The sequence below is a fragment of the Ooceraea biroi genome, chromosome 5 (assembly GCF_003672135.1).
Source record: "Ooceraea biroi isolate clonal line C1 chromosome 5, Obir_v5.4, whole genome shotgun sequence".
NCBI classification, from domain to species: Eukaryota; Metazoa; Arthropoda; class Insecta; order Hymenoptera; family Formicidae; genus Ooceraea; species Ooceraea biroi.
In genome coordinates, this window is record NC_039510.1 from 13,649,176 (window position 1) to 13,669,975 (window position 20,800).

General features: G+C 39.4%; 2 protein-coding genes across 4 annotated transcripts; one reads left to right on the forward strand and one right to left on the reverse strand.

Moving 5' to 3' along the window:
- Positions 1 to 4,085: 4,085 nt before the first annotated feature.
- On the forward strand, positions 4,086 to 12,560 carry LOC105280940 (protein charybde). The gene is made up of 4 exons (XM_011341820.2): positions 4,086 to 4,382; positions 6,087 to 6,270; positions 6,447 to 6,602; positions 6,875 to 12,560. The coding sequence occupies exons 1-4, from the start codon at positions 4,334 to 4,336 to the stop codon at positions 6,963 to 6,965; spliced, it is 480 nt and encodes a 159-aa protein (XP_011340122.1). The 5' UTR covers positions 4,086 to 4,333; the 3' UTR covers positions 6,966 to 12,560.
- On the reverse strand, positions 9,629 to 19,773 carry LOC105280936. Of its 3 annotated transcripts, XR_003406573.1 has the most exons (6): positions 18,626 to 18,755; positions 17,944 to 18,052; positions 16,656 to 16,867; positions 15,181 to 16,465; positions 13,548 to 15,096; positions 9,629 to 13,476 (listed from the first exon to the last, which is right to left on the reverse strand). XR_003406573.1 is itself a non-coding variant. In XM_011341815.3 (4 exons), exons 2-4 carry the CDS (start codon positions 18,969 to 18,971, stop codon positions 17,908 to 17,910), a joined length of 405 nt encoding a protein of 134 aa, XP_011340117.1. In that variant the 5' UTR covers positions 18,972 to 19,018; positions 19,154 to 19,773; the 3' UTR covers positions 17,372 to 17,907. The 3 variants fall into 3 exon arrangements, 1 of the variants encoding a protein (XP_011340117.1); XR_003406572.1 differs by having other exon boundaries at positions 13,548 to 16,465; XM_011341815.3 differs by lacking the exons at positions 9,629 to 13,476; positions 13,548 to 15,096; positions 15,181 to 16,465; positions 16,656 to 16,867 and adding exons at positions 18,844 to 19,018; positions 19,154 to 19,773 and having other exon boundaries at positions 17,372 to 18,052; positions 18,626 to 18,757.
- Between the last annotated feature and the right edge of the window lie 1,027 nt (positions 19,774 to 20,800).

Sequence of the window (20,800 nt, forward strand, 5' to 3'; positions counted from 1 at the left end):
TAGTAGGCTTTGTCGATGTCGACGCATCATTTTCTCACAGTCGCTCGTCGACTCGGCGCTTCTGCGTCCTTTATTCCGATAAAACGGCCAATATTTATGTGTTGCAATCGAAAATCGGGAAAGTGTTATTTACAATGAATAAGTGCAATACTCTACAAGAAATATTAAAAGATATGGAAATGTAAGTAAGTATATACAATATACTTACTTGAGAAATAAGATTCGAGATAAGACATTTCCAAATCTTTTAATATTTCTTGTAGAGTATTGCACTTATTCATTGTAAATAACAGAAACACTTTCCCGATTTTCGATTGCAACACATAAATATTGGCCGTTTTGTGCAGATTCTACAAATTCTCTTAGAAGAATAGAATAAGATGTCTTTTAGATCTCACAATATTCTGAAATCAAGAATATTTTGAACTTGCTAGAAATTTGTATCTAAATCCTTCTGAGAAAATGAATGAGATAGCACGAAGATTATTTGAATCTAGATTTTCGAATTTTCTATTCAAGATTAAAATATGCTTCTTTTCAATAATAAATATGATTGTCGCTATAGCGATCTTATTTTATGATAGATTAAAGAGTAATAGCATTAAGTCCAGAAATCTTTTCTGTGGGTGTAGTTTTGCCCGCAGTCTTCTGTATTCATACATTTCCTCAAAATTTACAACTTTAGAATTTGTGAAGTACCCTGTAGTCAAACTTTAGCGATCAGTGATAAGGAGATGTCAACAAACCCGTGTTATCTGTACATACGCGTAAATGATCAAAAAATATCGTTACGTAGCATATTAGCTAACAAACATTAAATTTTTTCTCGTTGTTTTCTTATCATTTGTTCACCGACACACCTTGTTTTTCACAATTTCTTCAGGGATCCACTGGATTAACGCGTTCTGTACATAGATGCCTCATTCATCGGGTTTTATGTAAGTGTTATGCACCAACTGATTGTACAAGGATTGTTAATAAACAGTGATTTTATAGCGCATTTTGATACCTCTACTCCGTCGCTTTTCGCCGCACATGTAAACCGGTTTTTAATAAAATTCAGTTCTTTGATTATGTCGTCGGATGTACGATGCAATCGGAGAGCGCATTGCCCGGTGAGGTCTCAAAGAAACAGAGAGAGAGAGAGAGAGAGAGAGAGAGAGAGAGAGAGAGTCAGTGAGCGAATAAGCAAGAGCGCGAGCGAGAGCGCGAGCGAGGGCAGAATGGGGAGGGGAACCGATGGATGGTTGGATGAAAGAAGAGAAAGAGAAAGACGGATGCTTAGGAGAGCAGCAGTGAGAGAGCTCGGCATAAACGAGAGAGAGAGACGGCACGAACGTCATGTTATTCGCGATCACGTACTCGTCTCCACGTAAGCGAAACAAAGAGATCGATCGTTCGAGTTGCGGAGCGACAACCATAGCCGAGCTTCCTCCCTCCCTCTCTCTCTCTCTCTTTCCTTCTTTTCTTTCGGATTTGTAGAACCGCGATTCGCCTCTCTTGCGGTCGCGATTCGGTCTCGCGACTTGTGAAATCGACGTGTTTTGACTGACGCGTGAATGAGCCAACGCAAAAGTTGATCGCGGCGCTTGGTGGCAAGGGCTGCGTTTATCGGGGGCGCTTGGTGGCAAGGGCTGCGTTTATCGGGGGCGCTTGTTTGCACGAGAAACGCGAGCGCGAGAGCTCGCGGCAGATAAAAGCAGGACTTCCGACAGAGATGTTGTTCCGCAGAATCTGCATCAGGCGCGTTGTTGTTCCACCAGTCCTTCGTTTAACAGATCCGTGTTGGTCGTCCCTGAATCTCCGTCAGGCGTGCGTGCGGATCCATCGGCCGTCCGCGGATTGCTCTCCGCAGATTCGCAATTGACAGACTCTGCCACTGCAAATTAAACGCCTTAATGACTCATACTGCAGCGAGAGATAACGGGTTACTTTATCTGTCACTTTACATCGCTCAAGCAGCTATACTTGAGAATACGCGATAAAGATAATATCTTAAGAATTAAAAACATGCGATATATATTAATGATGGCGATACGAACCGTCACAAATCGCCGATGGTAAACATTACACGTGTCCGGAGGATCTCCTAATTTATGGAACGCTGAGTAACGCGCAGACCTTTGGATTTGTGGACCATTGCTTTCACGAATCCTAGGATCCGTCCTTTGTGTTGTGTCACGGATCTTTAGTGCGATCCCGTATTCCATGAACTGTTGGCTCCCCCATAATACTTCAAACCTGTAGCCTCTTTGTGTCACAGGTGTTCGCGGCCATTTGTAAAATAAATTTGTGCGCGAATTAGTAAAATTATACTTTGTACAACTTTTACCACATGTATCTGAAAGTTGTTAATTATCTGTTAATTAATACTAAATTAATTAATACTAAAATTAAGAGCAGACGTGAGCGACATTTGATCTCGTAACTCTAATTACGTAAATTTTCTTCTTACGTGCGCGCGATTTAATCTCTCCGCGGGTTAGTGAAATATAAGAATATCTGTTTCTGCATGCATTAAAATCTATTTATCAGCCGCGGAAAATAATCTTCCTTCGATAAAAGCAAATGATATTCTTGGCAGAAGCGAAGGAAGTATATACAGGGTGGCCCATTTTAATTTATACAGTCGATTTTTTAAAAAACTAAAAGAGATACGAAAAAATGTTTCAGACAGACATGTCACGATTTCGAGGGGGACATAAGATGATACCATTGGTTTGACCTTGAATAGTCGTTTGAAGGTCACGCGAAGATCACCTTCAATTTCTTAAATTGAAACCCCAACTTTTTATTGCAGATTCTTATTCTCCATCGAAAAGTAAGTAACTTTTGTCTGAAACATTTTTCCGAAAAATGTCATCTTATGTCCCCCTCGAAATCGTGACATGTCTGTCTGAAACATTTTTTCGTATCTCTTTTAGTTTTTTAAAAAATCGACTGTATAAATTAAAATGGGCCACCCTGTATATACACCACGCGCTTGAAAGATTTAAATATTCGCGAATCTTGCATCTCGCAATTAATTACATCGTATATCACAATGGGATGCGTATAACTGGTTTTACCAGAATTATTTCTTTACGTCGATGAGACAAAAAACTGAATTAAATTAATGTTTAAAAATACTTCTCACACGACAAGTAAAGTTGCTCACGTGACGTGTTGCCTCTGAATAAGTTGCCTGCGAACGAACGCTTCCTAACGCAATTGAAAGCTTACGCAATACGCTCGGTTTTTATAATCAATCGCGTTTACGGACAAACAAGCAGCCGAGCCTTTCTTTTCTCTCCAACTTTTGTCACGTTTCTTCCTTATTAAAAGACGGATCTTTTTTTATCATATGATACATGCTGCTTTTTATCATAACCTTCGCTGTAACTCAGGGTCAGCTGATCTCGTAGCATAGCAAAACACGTAGCACCGCGTTCTGAATTTCTAAAACAGGTTTTTCTCTCTCTTTCTCCCGACGACGACGACGACGACGACGAAGCCAGGAAACGCGCGCGAGTTTTCTTTATGTACGGCGCGATCTCTCGATTTGCCTAAATCGCCTAAACGCTCAGAGGGCCAGCATCAGGTAAAGGTCCTGCGGTAATCTCACCGGTGACCGATATATTACGTGCATCTCGTGCCGCGTTAGAAGCTGCGATAAGAGACCGCCGCCGCGCGACGTAACGCACGTAGTGCCCGCAGAGACGAGATGGAAACGGGGAGAAGAGAAAGAGAGAGAGAGAGAGGACGAAGGGCGAGGGGAAGGGAAAAGAGAAGAGGAAACAAAACGAGCATCGTGGGCGAAAAAAACCGGTGTGCCGCCGTCGTCGCCGGCCAGCGATAGGCCCCTTCTGGGGGATCGCCTCGGCGCGCTCCCGCTCGTCTCGACGAGCCGAGCGCGGCCGAAGGCCGGCACGAGCGCTCCCGGAGACGGCCGAGGCACGCGGACGCGCTGGGACGCACTGCCGAACGTCACGTAGGCGGTGTTGCTAAGCGGTCTACCTATGGCACCGCGCGGGGCGGGAGGGGGAACGTTAGGGTGGGTGGGGGCGCGGGTATATAACTCGCGTCAGCGGTCGGCGCCCGATCAGTCGAGCGGCGGACGTCGCGCGCGACCGTCGTTGGTCTTCTTGCTCCGCGCACGGCTGTCGGTGAAAGCCGAGCCGCGTTGTCGCGACCGCGTCCACCCGGAAACCGCTCCTGTCGCGCGTCCGTCGACCGTACCTCACCCGCCGCCGATACCGCTTAAAACCGAGGGGAGTCGCGCCACCGCGAGTCTCGCGAGAAGCAGCAGGACCCTGTCAGTGCGCGTCCACCGCTGGACTGACCTTCCGAAACCATGGAGGTTCTGCCGTGTCCAGTCAACGTGCACTTCAGCAACACCAGGGGTAAGTGCGCTCGATAGAAGATTATTTATACCTGACGATGATGCCGGTTTCCCTTTCTTCGTTCGTCAGCGGTCTCGCGATAACGGTGCTCCTCGACTGACCGTTCCATCGTTTCCCAGCTGACAGCGCCGGTCGAAATCAGCTGATTTTTGCTCGCGACGCGACGTTTCCTAGCGTATCGCACGTCTTTGTCAAATTGTATCGCATGTATCGGGTCGATTTTGAGGCACGTTGGCACTTGCCGGCGAAATCCGAATTATAATTGCGTCAGGTCTTCCGAACGGACGAGTTGAGGGGCAGGGGGGGGGAGATGCCCTTCGTCGCTGTTTTTCCTTCCCATGTTCTTCGATTGTTCCAATCATCACTCACGGATCGTCCTCGTTGTTTTTCTAAGCGGAAATTTTTCAGAATTCAGCGTTCTTCATTGATCGAATAAATGCCTGGATCAAGTGCACCATGAGTTTCTATCGAACGAAAATACGTCAGACTGTAATTGTTCTATAATTATGCATGTGATGGTATGTACAAAAGATATATAAAAATCGTCACAACTCGTAGCAAATAGAAAATCAGGAAGATAAATTTCTCTTACGAATAAATCGAACAAGGTAATATTACAATTCGCGATACGTTCTTTCATTTCATAGCATAAAATCTGAAAAAAGATGTATCTGAAGATATTTGAGCAAAAAGATGCAAAGCCGAGCGAAAAAATACTTATAATTGCTGTTAAACGTAAGTTTCCCAGGGAAGATAAAAATCGAGGTCAAATGGATTCGCACGTTACTGGCGACCTTAGCCGGTCTTTCTTCGCCGGTTGCTAGAAACAATGGTCGAGGCAGGCTCGGGATTGTCGTGCGGTCGAGAGGCTAGTATTAAAAAAAAGATACCGCTATAATTCACATATTTCCCTCGGTAATCACGATATTAATTGATGTTGGGAGAGCTGTGAAGCGCGCCCAGCTAGGTAGGCAAATTCGTGTTGATTGCGTCAGCATCTTCTTTTCTGACGACAGCTCTTTGTTACATTACGCCTACGGACGTTCATTTCGCGAATAAAACTGATCTCGGCACTCGATTTATCGAGATCACACGACTGAGACAGAATTCATAGAAAAAAAGAGCAATTAGTAATAATAATTGAAGCTTGAAATGAAGACAAAGACGTGGTGGTCTTTGAAAATTCAATGGGAATGAAGATTACGTTCAAACGGCAATGACGGATAATCGTCGAAATCATCAAAAAGCAAATATGTTTTTCGCCCGGACGTTCTGATTATTTTCGCAATCCGAAGATGTTTGTCGATTAATGTTATTTCAAGATTACGTCAGATCACTTTTCTGCATCGGAAGGTGTTGCGCATCACGCCTCACTTGCCGGCGCACAGCTGGCTCCTCCTCGAATGTCTGCGCAAAAATACAATTACTCATTTCAAATGACTAATTCAGTAATTAATTATTTCTCGAGTCAACGAGCTCATTAAATTGAATCAGGTTGAAAACAATTTGTTGTAATTTGATTTGATTTTCGGTCCAATACAGTAGTATACTATATGTGAGAGAACTATTCTGGAAATATTTAACTTTGAGGATGAAAAAATGGCATTTTTCGAATTCTTTTACCGTTTGCTGTCACAACTGCGTCAGTTCATCCGACAAGGCACGTCGAACGTCTGATTAATTTCATCGAATTAATTGTTACAGCTGAAAGTGCGACGGACGAGTTGGACGGTGCTTGCCAGGCGCTGGCGAAGAGGCTGGAAGTCGAACTCAGGAGGGCCAAGCATGTCCAGCTTGCTTGTGGCGAGGTCCTTCTCCCAGCCGATTTGCTGCCCAAGATAGCCAAAGATGTACTTACTATGGCGGAAAACGAGCCTTGCGGCCTTCGGTAAGCAAAACTCATCTTCGATGATATTGGAAATGAATAAAATAGTAAAAATAAGAAATAAAAATTTTCGTTATAACTGTAAAACAAATATTTAACGGCATAACGTTTTAGAAATCATTTTAAGGTGCTGTGTTTCAATATTTGAAATATTAATGTGTACGCGTAATTTATTACAGGGGCTGCACGCTGTTCATCAGCTTCGAGACGGACAACATGTGTCGCAAGCTCTCGAGAATACAGTGTGATCCCAGTGCTGTGTCAACGTTCGAGCTTTATCTTACGCTAAAGCAGGACCACACGCCCTGGCACATACTGCTACCTCAGTTCTTGAAGTAAGTATGCTCCGCGAGATATAAATTCTTGCGCTTAGAGCAAACATTTGTCTTAAATTGCCTCTGGTAACAAAGAATCCGTACAATTTTCTTTCACTAATAAAATAAAATAATATTCTAAATATTTCATTATTTTCATAATTAGCTTCAAAATTAGCCGTCGTCCAAATTATCTGAGATTGAAGTGATTGCTCCCTTTATTTTAATAATTTTATTTTTGATCGATCTCTTTTGCAAGAAGCTTTACGATATCCGATTGGTTCTTCTTTCAGAAACTTTACGCGTGGTGGTACCATCATGATCAGTAAAGACTTCACCCTGGAGAAGAAGAAGCTCTATAGGTCTTACCAGCAGTCCCATTGAAGCAGTTCGAGATCGCACACCGGAGTTTTGCACTTTAACACTCTCCCGTTTTGCCAATGTGCGTAAACGGTCTGCGGCCATTTTTTGATAGTCTGTCACAATCCGTGAGCACCAGACAGATGACTATGTTTGCAAGAGGAAGAAGAATTGAGGACAGTGGAGACAAATCAGCGATACAAACCTGAGGTCAGACTTCGTCATTGTAGAACGATACGCAATGAAACTCGCGATACTATTTTGGATCGCAATCACAGGACGCGTTTGCGTTTAACCCTTTAACCGGACGGTTGCACTTGGATTTCTCGTGTCATACAAATGACGTTTCACTTTCGGGAGACGCGCAGGCACTTTTTCAAAGAGGATTGTCACGTAGAATAATGCGAAAGAGATCATTGTCTGTTTAGAATTAATTCGACAAATAAGCGAAGAAATCGAGTAGCTTGTAGGTAAAATAGTTGCAGTTTATACATAACTGTTGTCTAAAAAAAACGAACTTTATATGTCAGTTTCCAGTGTGTGTAGATTTAATATTATAGGAACTGGAGCAGCGATGAATTTTTGAGAAGAAACTGCGAGAATTAAAGAATTTTTGGAAGGGTTTGAAGAGGTGAAAACTGCAAGAGCAAGAGTCTCTTATAAAGTCTCTAATAAATATCCAAGAATAATGACTCGAGAACTTGAGAATCCAAGATTTAGCGATCCTGATCTAGAGTGTATAAATGTTGCAGCGATAATAAAGTGACGAATCCAATAAGATTTTGACTGACGACTCGGTTAAAGGGTTAACGACAATACGCCGCGTTTTATTCTGTCTGCTGTCACCTTGCAATATATTACATTGAAGAGAAGAGAGGCCTATGCGTTCGATAATTGTGATAGCGCGAGACACAAGTTCTAGATATAGCAGATCTTATCGCGGGGAGAGACTCGCGTCTTCGTCCTCGAAAGAGATATGTGATTATAAGACTTGTAACAAATTTCACGTGATACGTAGCGAGTATGATTAGTTTTAGGATACGCGTTTTACTGATTAAAACCGTAGTCAGGTAGCTATAGGCGCGTCAAATGTTTAACGACGAGTTTTTTCATGCTCGTGCGTGACTCTCACGCAAACGAGCACATGTTTCCAGTTTTTCGTTGCGAAATGCGATTGATTGATTATGTTGGAACAATGTGGCAGCATATTTTTCCGGATATCTTTGAAGAATCGTGCAGGACAACCCGGAAAGACGGATACTTAAAATAAAAGCATTACTTGGTCCAGCCAATGATACTAACATGCAAAATGGTTTGATTATAATCGAATCACTTTGAATTCGAAAGCACAAATAATTAAAGTAATTTATTTAAATTAATTTAAAATTTGTTTTTTTTCGGGAGATCATAGGAAATATATATTTTAATACTATTTTTTTCACGAGAGATGCACATTTTTCGGGGAAATCCTGCACATCGATTGGAAGATGATGATATTTATTTCCGTTCTGTCATTCCGTCATTCCTTTGATCGATATTCTTTGTCACTTTACTCCCTTCATAATAGTCATTACGGAAAAATCTCATTAAATATAATATCTTCTCTCGATGTCGCGATATCAATGAATGTTCACAATATTAGAGATCGATACGTTAACGCTAGATAATGATTCGCTTCAACAGTAATTTGTTCAAATCGATCTTGTCGACGGACGAAGTGTGCTTTTGTCTCTAATTTGTATTGCTAATTTAATTCTTTTACTTCAATTGAATTTCATTATTTCGTGTTTTGAAATTTTGTTTTTATCAGATTTCTTGTGAATACGAAACGTTTCGATAAAATTTGATAGATATTTATTCTCTGTGAGAAACTTAAAATATGTGTGAAACTGGTTACAGATGTTTCATTGTTCATCAGTAAGATTGAGCGAATGTTCAAATGATATATCACGACGAAAACAATGGTAGAGTAAAGCGGTACAATATCAAATTTCAGAATGTAGTTTGAAATCAAGTCAAAAGGGTAGAAAAAGTAATCTTACAGTGTAAAAAATATTAAGTAATAGTTGTGCAAAATAACAATATATGTATCCACTAGGATAGTTTATTAAAACATGTTTTCGTACGATTAAAGGATTTATTACGAAACTGTATCGCTTTTACTCTATAATTTCCAGTAAACTTTGGCAATAAAATAGCGATAAACCGTGCTCTCGTGTTCAATTAACGTTCAATCGTTCAACGCGTTCGAAGAGTTGAAGACGAGTCGGATAAGAGAGAAGGTTCACGCTTTGCCATTAAATTATTGTTCAATCTTTGCTTCACTTTGTCATATTATTATTCGTTGACTACGTATTGTTACTTACGTTGTAGTTAATTTGTCCGTGATTCCCTCTGTCTATGTTTTTTTATTTCTTTACTTTTTTGTTCTCCATTTTTGTTCTTCCTCCCTTTTTTTTAGTTTGCTTCATCATATCGATCGGTGTAACGCGATTAAAGACCTAGTAATAGCGGTATTGTGATATTAAGAATTACAAAATAAGAGAAAAGAAAAAGCAAATGTGTGATTATGCTTAGGAGTTAAAGGTGGCTCGCATAAAATCGCGGAGTCGAGAGAAACACGCGTTGAGATTCGAACGCCCTGCTTTACCTTAGCGTATGCAATTACACTGAAATCGAGGATTTACTTACACAGAATGGCGATTACATTTTAACCGGCGAATTGAATACTTGTCGTAGCGGCAAGTGAAGTTTCCCTTTCCCAATGATATTTAAACGGACGGACCTTTCGCGACGAGATCCGATAAAATTGAACTCATAAAATTTGACAATGAAGTTGTTGCTTTCAACGAAAATCGATAAAACAAGAAGCAGATGCTTCTACTGCAGCCAAAAGATCTGAATCGTAATAATCTCATTAGATCAGTATAACATATTAAGAATCTCTAGATCTAACATCAGAGAAGTCTTTTGTGTGAAAAACTCCAAGTCTTTTCAATCGAACAGTTAGCAAGATCTTAGGTTTAAAGCGAAATTTATCGCATTTAATTGAAAAAACACTTGAGATATCACAATACTCGATCACTACAAAACGCAGGGCAAAACGAGAAAATTGATACGTCAAAGTTAAAATAGTGATGCAAATTCAATTGGTCTCGTTGCGAAAGATCCGTACTTTAATGTCATTGTACAGGAAAACCGAGTTTTTCTTGATAACTTTATTGCGAAAGGGAAGTGTCCAAAGAAGTATCGAACATATAAAATAAAAAGCGACAATTTGACGATAGTGCTGGCAACTTTTGACAACCTGAACGTCAGGATCGAACCGGTTGAAGGTTTAAGGATTGAAGGGAAAAGGGAGAATCCCGTCCGAGAAACTTTCCCACCATCCTACAAGTTATACATACAGCCACACATCCTCTTGCTTCCTTGAATGACAAAAAAAAGATAGGCAATCGAAACTTCATATGAGGAAAAGAGACGGGGCCACGTGTAGAATTAAACGCGCGGTGTAAATCTGACTGTATCGCATTTGCACGAAAGTGTAAGACTGATTTGCTGATACAACAAACGATATAAGCAGACGATACAAAAATGTTTCAAACCAGCCGATATCTTTTGTGATACAGAATGACAAGATCATTGCCCGGAAAGGTTTGCCTAAGATTTGCGAAGATCGTCAAATCTGTTTCTCACGATGCACAAGTGTAATGTAAAAGAAAAAGTTTGAAATTTTGTTCTCGAACTATTATCGGTATAATAAATGAGGAGACAGATTACTTTCCGGGAAATGAGATTTGATCAGCCCTGTACATCATCGTGTACTATTTGTAATCAGCAATTATTTGTTAGTAACAAAACGCTACAAACGACGTCGCAAGTCGCAATGATTGTATTGCAGAGCGATTGAAAGCAATACCCGCGGCCTCGTTTAAACGTTATTCAATAGTTAATTAGGAGTGTGTGGGTGAATTGCGAGTGTGTGTATATGTTTTACATCAAACATTGATCCTAAACAGTATAAAACACCTTTTTTACGAAATGCAGAATCGATGTGAGTGATGTGAGTTCGCATATTATATTATATTGAAACATATTATATGCAACAAACATGAGATATAATTTGTTATATTACGAATATTGTATAATATATATAAAATGATATATTTTATAAATTTAGAGTTAATTACTGTGGGAAATAAAAAGAGCCAGGTGTGAGAGTTATTAAATCTGGAGAAATCATATAAACTTTTTGTGATTATATATCTTATTTATATTCAATTTTATAATTGTAGCGTATAGTTTTGCGAAGTCTGGGATTTATTCAAGTTCCCCGAGCGTCGTTTATACTGTCGAGGGTTGAACATGGACACATAACAATTTACGCGTTTTCTGACATATTATATCATAGACACAATAATGTCGAAATGTAACGTCGATGATGTGCTCGTTAATCACGTTTTTACAGTGTGTGAGAATTTTATTAGACATGTTTCAAAAGTTTATCTCAAAGTTTTTTGCATAAAGTTGCTCCTACAAGCTGTAATTGTGTAAGAAAAGTACAAGTTTTTCTCTGGAGGAAAGAAATAAAATATAAAAATATTATAAAACGGATATATGTACATTTATATGAGTAAGAGTAATGTCTAACGTTCTTGGGGCGCATCCTTGATGATGACGATGATGGTCTTGCGAGGGAACCGTATTGTAGAAATGAAAGAGATCCAAACACAATGCATCAACAATTTAGTTACAAGTTGAAAGCGGCCAGTGTTCCGTTGCTTTTGCTCGCACGAGAATCAGTTTGATAGCCGATCCCTATTTGTTTATCGTTTATCGATTTAGCGATTGTGCGTTGATCGAAACGCATCACCGGTGTCACACAAATCGCGGGATCACGCGTTCTCATCGGCCATCTGCGAGATGAAATTATTTTCACGAACCGTCGAGAGGAGAGCGCTTCCTGATCTCACGAGCGCGCGGGAAGGTTCACCCTGTGGCTGTGAAGTCTCCGGATCGATGCGAACGATGGTCGAAATTCCTGAAAAAGAAATCATGACGATGAATATGCATGATCGCATCGTACGATGAGAGTTTGAAGGGAGAGAACGCGGCTGTTTTGTAGGGCACTTGAAGATATCCATTGTGAATCCATCAGCAATTTGCTCGGTGGCCGACAAATACAGAGCTGATAACAATAGCGAACAATGTAAAAGTTACTTTTTTATATACTGTTCAAGGGTTAAATATTGGGTCAAGAAGCAAGAATTGATAAGGCTCTTCATAGCAACAGGGTGGAGAACGAGGATAACAATTTCCCGTATCGCAAAGATAGAGGGAAAGAGAAACATATTCGTAATGTTGCACAGCAACGATCTGCGCGGCGCTCGCTGTGCTTTGGATATTTTTGTACCTTATGCGCGATATGAAAGTCCGATTACGTAGTTTTCGCGATAGTTTGCCCGCGATTAACGCCGCGGCTTTTCGATACGTTAGTGATCCTTTGCGGACGTATTCCCCGTATTACGAATCTACTATGTATGTGATGTTATTTCTAATTTGTAATATCTGCGACAATTTATCTGCGTTCGAGAAACGCAAATAATAAATAGATATATATCAGAAAATGTTCTTCTCATTTCTTGTCTCCTATTTCTTGTACGTCTTTAATCTCCTGTCAAGGATCATCCCAGACTATCCTAATAACCGATTTCGGCTTGAATTCGACAACAAGTTTGTCATTATTAATTAATAATACTGTTATTAAGTAATAATACGGTATTTATATGTACGTAGATGCCAAAGAAATTGTTATTACAAAAGAAAAACGTTTTCGTATATCGGTTTATAATAATAAATTTTATGATATACATGAATATTACGAGCGTTACAAGGATACTCGTAAATGTAAAACGCGAGGAGTGGCGAAGCCGAGCCGACTAAAGCTTGAAGCGCTAGAATGTGCGTGGGGGTCGTATTGTTTCAACTAGTTCCCGCAATTATCACGGCGTATAGGACTGGATAGAGGAAACCGGTTTCGCGCTCGTGGCCGCTCGACGCAATCTGTTTGTTCATATTTCCATCTCAAAAACTCGTATTATCGGCACATCTGACCTCTCGTGAAAAATTCTCTGCCGCCTTAAACGTAAACCGGATCGAAGAATTGCGCTATTCTTTGTCGATCCTCGAGCATTGTTTCAATATTGCGCAAGGCTTGACCCAGGTTTGTGCGCTATTCTTCCAAATTTCTCTTCTATTCTGTTTACATCATATCTGCCTTATTATTACATGTTACACGAGTGCTACTGCGTGGCTAAGGACTTCTTGAATAGCTCGAAATGCTCTTCGAAGGCAGGAGACACGTTTAGCAGATCATTTTGTTAACAGCCTATATATTCAGCGCTCCCAAATTAATAGACATTACGCATTTCGGGACATCTGTGTCCAATTTGGCGACGAGACAGTTCTGGTTGGCGTGTACGTCTGCGGACGATCAAGAGCGTGTCCGGATGACCCAATATGTTTGTTCTTAGATCTGGAATATCAATAACACGTAAGTAACTCGAGTCGTGTGCGTGATAACGGGCTAGCAACTGGGTGACGTACGCTCAGCTGATGACCGGTGTAGCCGCACTGACGTTCAGCAAGCACACGAAGAAACAGGCGCGTGCACGCGTAAACAGGCACGACCGCCTACTCGGCATCTTTCGCTAATGGTCCTCGGAACTTGTGCAGACGAGTCACCACACAGTGAGCGTGACGTCCGGATTGGAAGAAGAGAGCAAGCAAAATAAAATGCGATTTTCAGAACACGTGACGTTTTACTCATCAACTTAGATCTTTTCATACGCCTCTGCGTAAGGATGTTGGAATGAGGGGATGTTGGGTGACGTACGAATCTTCCCTTCCAAAAAACACAGTCACGTTCAGGGAAAAGGGGGAAACATCGAGGCACAGCTGCGAGAAACTCTTCAAGAGCTATGCAGCTTGAAAGGATGTTTCTTTCCTTGGTATAGAGATTAGTACTTTTTTCAGATATGAATGTAGCTGAAGGAGAGTGACAATATTTATCGACCTTTGCAAAGGAAATATAATTATTCCACCTTCTTGTGTGAATTTCGTTTACACGTTGTAAATGTATATCTTTGAGAAGTTGTTAATAAATGTGTGTCTTTCATGTTATAAACGGTCTTATATAATCTTGACGTTTTTTCATGACATTACTGATTTTCTTCTTCTATTTTCGTATTTTGTATTTTGTCAATTTTCCCGTGTTTTTCTTGGAACTCCGCAACGGAATTTCTTTTTATGTCGTATGGCGAACGGTTAAAATTAACTGAATCCGCTTAGCTCAAGTTGTGCTTCAGTAATTATATTTGCATGCATGTCTTTCACATATCAGTTAAAACGAGATATTGGAGGCTAAAAAAAAGCATCGTTAAAAAAACCTTTTTCGTCATACTTATGCGTATCTAATGTTAGCATGTTTAAAAATAAAAGAGAAAACAGCTTGCATGTTCGTTTTACTGTCCGTATCGTTTTGTAACTGGCCAATGTCAACTTGTTTGCGGCTTGATAGCGGAACTTAGATACGTGATATTTATTATTTCTCTCTCTTTGCTTCTATGGAGACTGCAGGAAATGATGCTAGATGCTCCAATTTCAAGCCACTGATACATAAAATCAAGATAAGGATCAGCTGTGCGGTGCCTTTCTTGATTTATCTTTTTGGCTCTCTTACTTAAAGCAACATTATCTTTTTTCGTTACGCAATTGAGATTGAAATCCGGAAGAAATTTTTCAATTAATTTCAAAGATCAAATACTCAAGGTTGTTGAACTTTTATCATCAAGGCGATTCTTATATCATCAAATCATTCTTAAGAAACTGCTCGTCTTGTGTGAAAGTTGACTCGTAGTTATTTCGAAACGTATTCGCCACGCAGATATACATGCAACTGCACGTACGCGAACGTTTATCGTTCATATGGAAGTTCGTTTACCCCGATATGTAATAATCGCCATCCCTTATCTTTCGCGACTTCCTGCGGTGCTCTCACTTTCGCGTCTCTCGATTGCGGCACGCTGTGCTGATCGAAACCTTAATCCGCTTCTGTGATCAAACTTGGAATAATTATATTTTCTTTGCGTGCAACCTATAAGCATAATAATACATAGAATCAATTCCGTTTTTCAAGATTAATATAACATTTACATAAAAATGAATATTCAATGCATACTTTTTATCTCTTATGCTTTTTTTATATTTCTTTGTTTCTTTCTTGCCAAGGTTTATCTCAGAATAATAAACTGATCTCTTTTCTTCTTTCTCTTATTTCCTTTTGATATCTCTCTCTCTCTCTTTCTATTATGCGTGATGATCAGCGCATCCAAACTTGGGATACATCTTCAGCCGTTGAACTCTTTTCGCAGTTCACGTTTGCGTAATAGATGGGCAATCTGCCCGCAGCTTGCAACCGGCCACTCTATTTTCACTTTGGCAAAGGCGTGTTATGTACAAAAATTTACGTACCGCGTACATTGGCCAACCGGTTCGACGAATTATTCTTAGCTGCGAGATAAAGATCTCTCGTACGATCGATCAGCGTCAACGTACGGTGCACACACATACACGTACGGACATTCAGCCGGGGATTTACGAAATATCGTGACAACGACGGGAACATGTTGCCATGACGGTAAATCTGTTCTAAGGATAAGATTGCATTGGCATCGGTATACGTGGATCAATAGTACGATAAATCATCATTTTGTCCCATGTCAATTTTGTAAAATTTATCATACAGTAAAATTCATTAAATTCAAAAATGCTTTACTGGTAAAATCAAAAAATTTACTGGTAAAATTATTGGAACGATAAATCCAAAAAATTCAGCAGATGCAGGGGCAATATGTTCATTTTCGTTAAATTACCGAGCGGGCGTTATTTTCGGAGGATTATCTTTCAGGAAATTTGAATATCCTTGGAAACCCCTTGGGAGAAAGAGAGATTGCATTTTCGTTAGCACCATCTCTGGGAAAGATGGACTCGAATAAAAGACGAGTGGGACAGGGAGCATACGTGCATTCTGAGCCGCCGACTCGACATTGGAGGGCGGGTTTAATTCGGTTTTCGATGTGCTACCTGTATTACGTATAAGGGAGGACGCGGAGAACAAAGAAGCGTTTCTTGTACATGTAGGAGTATATCCAACGACCAGGGGGATAGGGAGGCGTAAGGGAGAAAACAGGAAAGATTGCCTGGACGAAGATAGCGCGGCACAAAGACGTCTCTTTTGCTACCCTGCTGAGCGCACGATATCTCCGTCTCTCTTTCTCATTTGTTCGACCGATCCGCTATTTTCGCCCACGTCAAGAGTGAGGTGGAGCGCAGGGAGGGAGATGGGGAGAGAGATCAGAAGAGAGAGAAGAGTCTCTCTTACAGATGATAAAGCTAAAAGCAGGATCGGATTTAGAGGCAAAAGAGCGAGCCCCATGGTAACCAAGAGCTCCGCGTAGAAGATTCTGTAAAAAGAAAATTTTACGATATTATTATTGATGTCTTAATTTTCGAAGCATTTAATACATATTTAAAAGTTTGATAATGATTAAAGAAAGAAAAAATTAATTGACTGTTATGACACAAATAATTTCGCATTGATACTCTATAATGTATAAATCTAAGTTTATGTATAATATATCTCTTTTACTATACCGCGTTGCTTGCTTGTAGAAGAGCGGTTGTAGCAAAGGGAATGTCTCTTGTCCATCAAACTGCAGAATTTTTACACAAAATAATTCTTGACAGTGTCGAACGTCGTGTTACAAAGTCTAGGAGCAGCAATTGAACATATAATTTCATAATGTTTCTTATTCTTCGTTATAAAATCGAGTGCTTCCGTTTGCGTATGTATGCGCACGTTAATCCTGAAATAAGGGATTTTTATTTCTCTGCAGCCAATAAACATAAAAAGGTATTTGAAAAGAAAGCAACATTTCATCGGTAAAACGGACTCCAGGATCCCCTTAACATCCATAAATCCGAGTCTGTGTAAGAGAAAAAGGAGACAAAGAAAACCCGAGAAAGAGAGAAGGAAGAAGAGAAAGAGAAGGAGAGAGGGGGGACGTAGAAAAGAAAAAAAGAAAAAAACGAGTAGGAGTGGCAAGAGAGGCTGCAGCAAAGGGGAAGAGAACAAGCAAAAGAGGAAAGGGGGAAATTGGGATAGGTCGTAGAGCGGTACTGAAACGAGGGGAAAGGGAGAGCGGGGCAGAGAGAGAGGAAGAAGAAGAGAGAACCTGAATTAGCAAGAGAAAAAGAAACAGAGAAGGTGGAGTGGAGTGGAGTGGAGTGGAGGAGAAGGAGGCGCGTAGCAAAAGAGAGAAATTGAAGCGAGCGAAGGGGGAGAAGGATGAAAAAAAGCAATGAGGGGAAGCGGTAGCAAGGAGAGAAAGAGAACACCACGAAGAGCTGAAACGGTAGTCGTCGAGAGGATCCTGCTAAACAGGTAGATCGATATGGACACTTCGATCTACGTATTCCGATCGCGGTATTAAATATTGCGCCTTTTCATTTACATAGTAAACGCAAATGTAAATTTTTGGTTTGAATAGATTGGTGAGGAAAAGAAAATTTGAGAATCAGGACGAGTTCGACGAGTTGAGATAACAGATGTCGTATGATACCCAGTTTCTAGGAGAGCAAAATTATACCCGAACTTGAGATTGCATAATAGATTGCAATTGGAACGTGGACTAAAGTTGATGCTAGGTTCTTCCCTAGCCTCTCATTGATTTTTCGATTTGAATTATCGAATGCGAAATATATGATAATTTATTCTACAATAAAATATAAAATTGTAGTAATACATAAACTAACACATTAATATATATACATAACAATGTTTTAACAAGTAGAAACAGAGACAAGTTCCAAAACTTGGAGAAGATTATGAAAGAACTAAACTAATTCAACGACGCACACAATGAGAATTAAAATACAATACCATTGGAGCCATTGCAGCCAGCGCGAAACCAAGAATTAAAATTGCCTCAGACTCAGCATTAGATAAATTCTCGCGATTATCGATGGCTCGAGTAGCTTTGCTATGTTGCCTGTAACAGCGATGAAAAACATTAATTATTTATAATACATATTACTTATAAAATAATAGCTAACTTATTACTGCACATTACAGATTACGGAAAAACGTATTTCATTTTTTCCAATGGAAATAATCATTTTCTGGTGCCCGATATTTTTACCTGCAGAGAACAAATCCCTGCAGTCGACGAGTAGCCCTTCCCTTACGATTAGGGTGCGGGGATACCTAGGCCCTGCCATGAGCAACAGTGGATGTATGCGTGAAAAAGGGTGAGGAGCGAGATGGAAGGAGAGCGAATGATAGAGAAATGGTGCCTGCCGGTGCGGGAGAGACAAGAACGCTTTTATGTGGCTGCACCGTGCAAGACAAGAACGCCCTTATTCGCCCGTGGAATATTCCGCTGAACTCCGGGACCGTGCGGGATCGCTAGGAGAGAAACATCGTGAGGAGGGGAGGGGTGGAGGGAGAAAGAAAGAGCCTGAGACTTAATGTCCCACACGGAACTAAACCTAGAGAGACACGAATCCGCGTTTTGTAGAAACGCTTTCTCCTCGCGCGTGAGATACATTGTTGAATAAACTACCTGAACTCCGCGGAAATTAAGATCCCTGTGTCTTGCTTTCGACGATGTCCGCGAGAGACGAGTTGTTGATGTCGACTATTAGTAACAATTACGATCCGAGGGATGCACTTTTCATGAATGCAGACAGCAACTCTACAAAAATATAAAGATTGTCGTTAATTTCTTTACGTGTGTCGTTGAAAATGCGAGGCAAAATTGATGTGCATAGAGATACTTGCAGTACGTTTTTACATCTTTCATATATCATGCATCGTATATGTCTCTTCATATATCTCTGATGCTGAATTAGAGTTACTTCAACCTTAATTAAAATTTCGATCACACTATTATAATGTGATTGAAGCATTCGAAGCCAGAAACTTTTAAAGATTGTCTATATCTCTTATTGTTTACCTATTCGAAAGAGAAAAACAATTATCGAAGAGCAGTTTTCATCGCTTAATTAAATTGAGAGTATTTATAAGAATATATTTCTTATTTTAAATTATATTTTAACATATTTAAAGCTTACTGAATCGAGGTACATACATTTTCTTTAATTTCTTTGCAAGTATACGCTGTGAGATTGGAGTACAAAATCTCTTTATCCACAAGTTATGGTTGTGTATCTGATGACGATTTGACATTTGACCGACAGCAAAATGGAAGAAACTATTTTAGTTCTAAAGAGCCATAAAATGGATATAGTTGGCGCCTACGATCAGTGACTTATAGAGAGGATCAAGGGAGAAGTGTGGCCAATTAGCCGGAAGCCGCCATGTTGAGAACAATGAGATTGAATTAAGCGCGACTTTCGAAAGCGTATATGTATTGTAAATGCGAAAGAATGCAAAATGTTATGTAAAGAAGTAATATAATCGTGTCAGTAACATTCTACTAAAGAGTAAATATTATACATGTTAATACTTAGCCTCCAAATATTAGAGAAAATCGTTGAATAGAATATGCGTGATCTTTATCCATCGAATCGTGTCCATAATGAAATAAATCGTCACGTATCTCTTTAAATATAGACAATGTGTCAATACTACAGATTCTCTAATGATGCTTTTACTATTTGGAAGGAATATGTAGTGATGAAAAGATTATATTTTGCAATTTATTATTTACTAGCATCCCCCGTCCCGGCTTCGCCCGCGATATTTATGTGTAGAATTAAATAAAAATACATTTTACACATTCTCACCCGTTAGAGGTGGAATTTCGAAAAACCCTCCCTTAGTGAGCACTTACGTGATAGTAGGAATATACCCTTAAAATTTCAAGTTAATAGGTGCAGTATTGGTTCGGGCTGCACGTTGATGAGTCAGTGAGTGAGTGAGTGGTATTTGGCTTATATATATATACATATAGATTTTAGAAATTTAATTTAAAATATGCTACATATATTTTCCAACAAATGCAAATAACACGGTAACAGATTATACTTTATAAAATATATGCACTCTTATAAAAAACTTTTATAACAACTCTTATAAAAAACAAAATCAAATATAAAATCAAATACAATTGTACTTTACTTAAGTAACATAAAGGCAGAGTTGGGAAGTAACGCGTTACTTGTAACGTCGTTACCGTTACCGTTACTATTTTTCGGTAACGATCGTTACTTTTTGCTGTCTGTAACGATAACGATAACGTAGTTACATTTTTACAGTAACGGTAACGAATTTAACCGTTACTTTTATCGTTATTTTAATTTTTATCTCTACTTAATAAATCAGCAGAATGAACGCACAGATTCCACTCAGGTAATAGCTCTTTACTTTCAGTTCTTTTCATTAGTTACTAATTAAGTTCTTTTTATTACTTATTAATTTTAGTGTTATCATGTTAAGTAAAACAATATGCAATTATAAGTGCAAGAGTTTCGCAAAACCAATTTATTATTATTAAAATAATATATATATATATATGTATATATGAATAAAATGTTAACATATATACACAGGTGAAAAATTTGTGTTAAATTTAACAGATATCACATGTTCCAAACGGTCCACATAAATTTTTGTGTTAATTTAACATAATATGGATATGTTAAATGGTGACACTAATATTATGTTAATATTTTAACCCAAAATGAATGCAAACTGCGAAGTAATTTGAAATAAATTTTGTGTAAAATCAACATATTTTTAATGATAAAATTAACTCGAAAAAAAAGTTATTTTT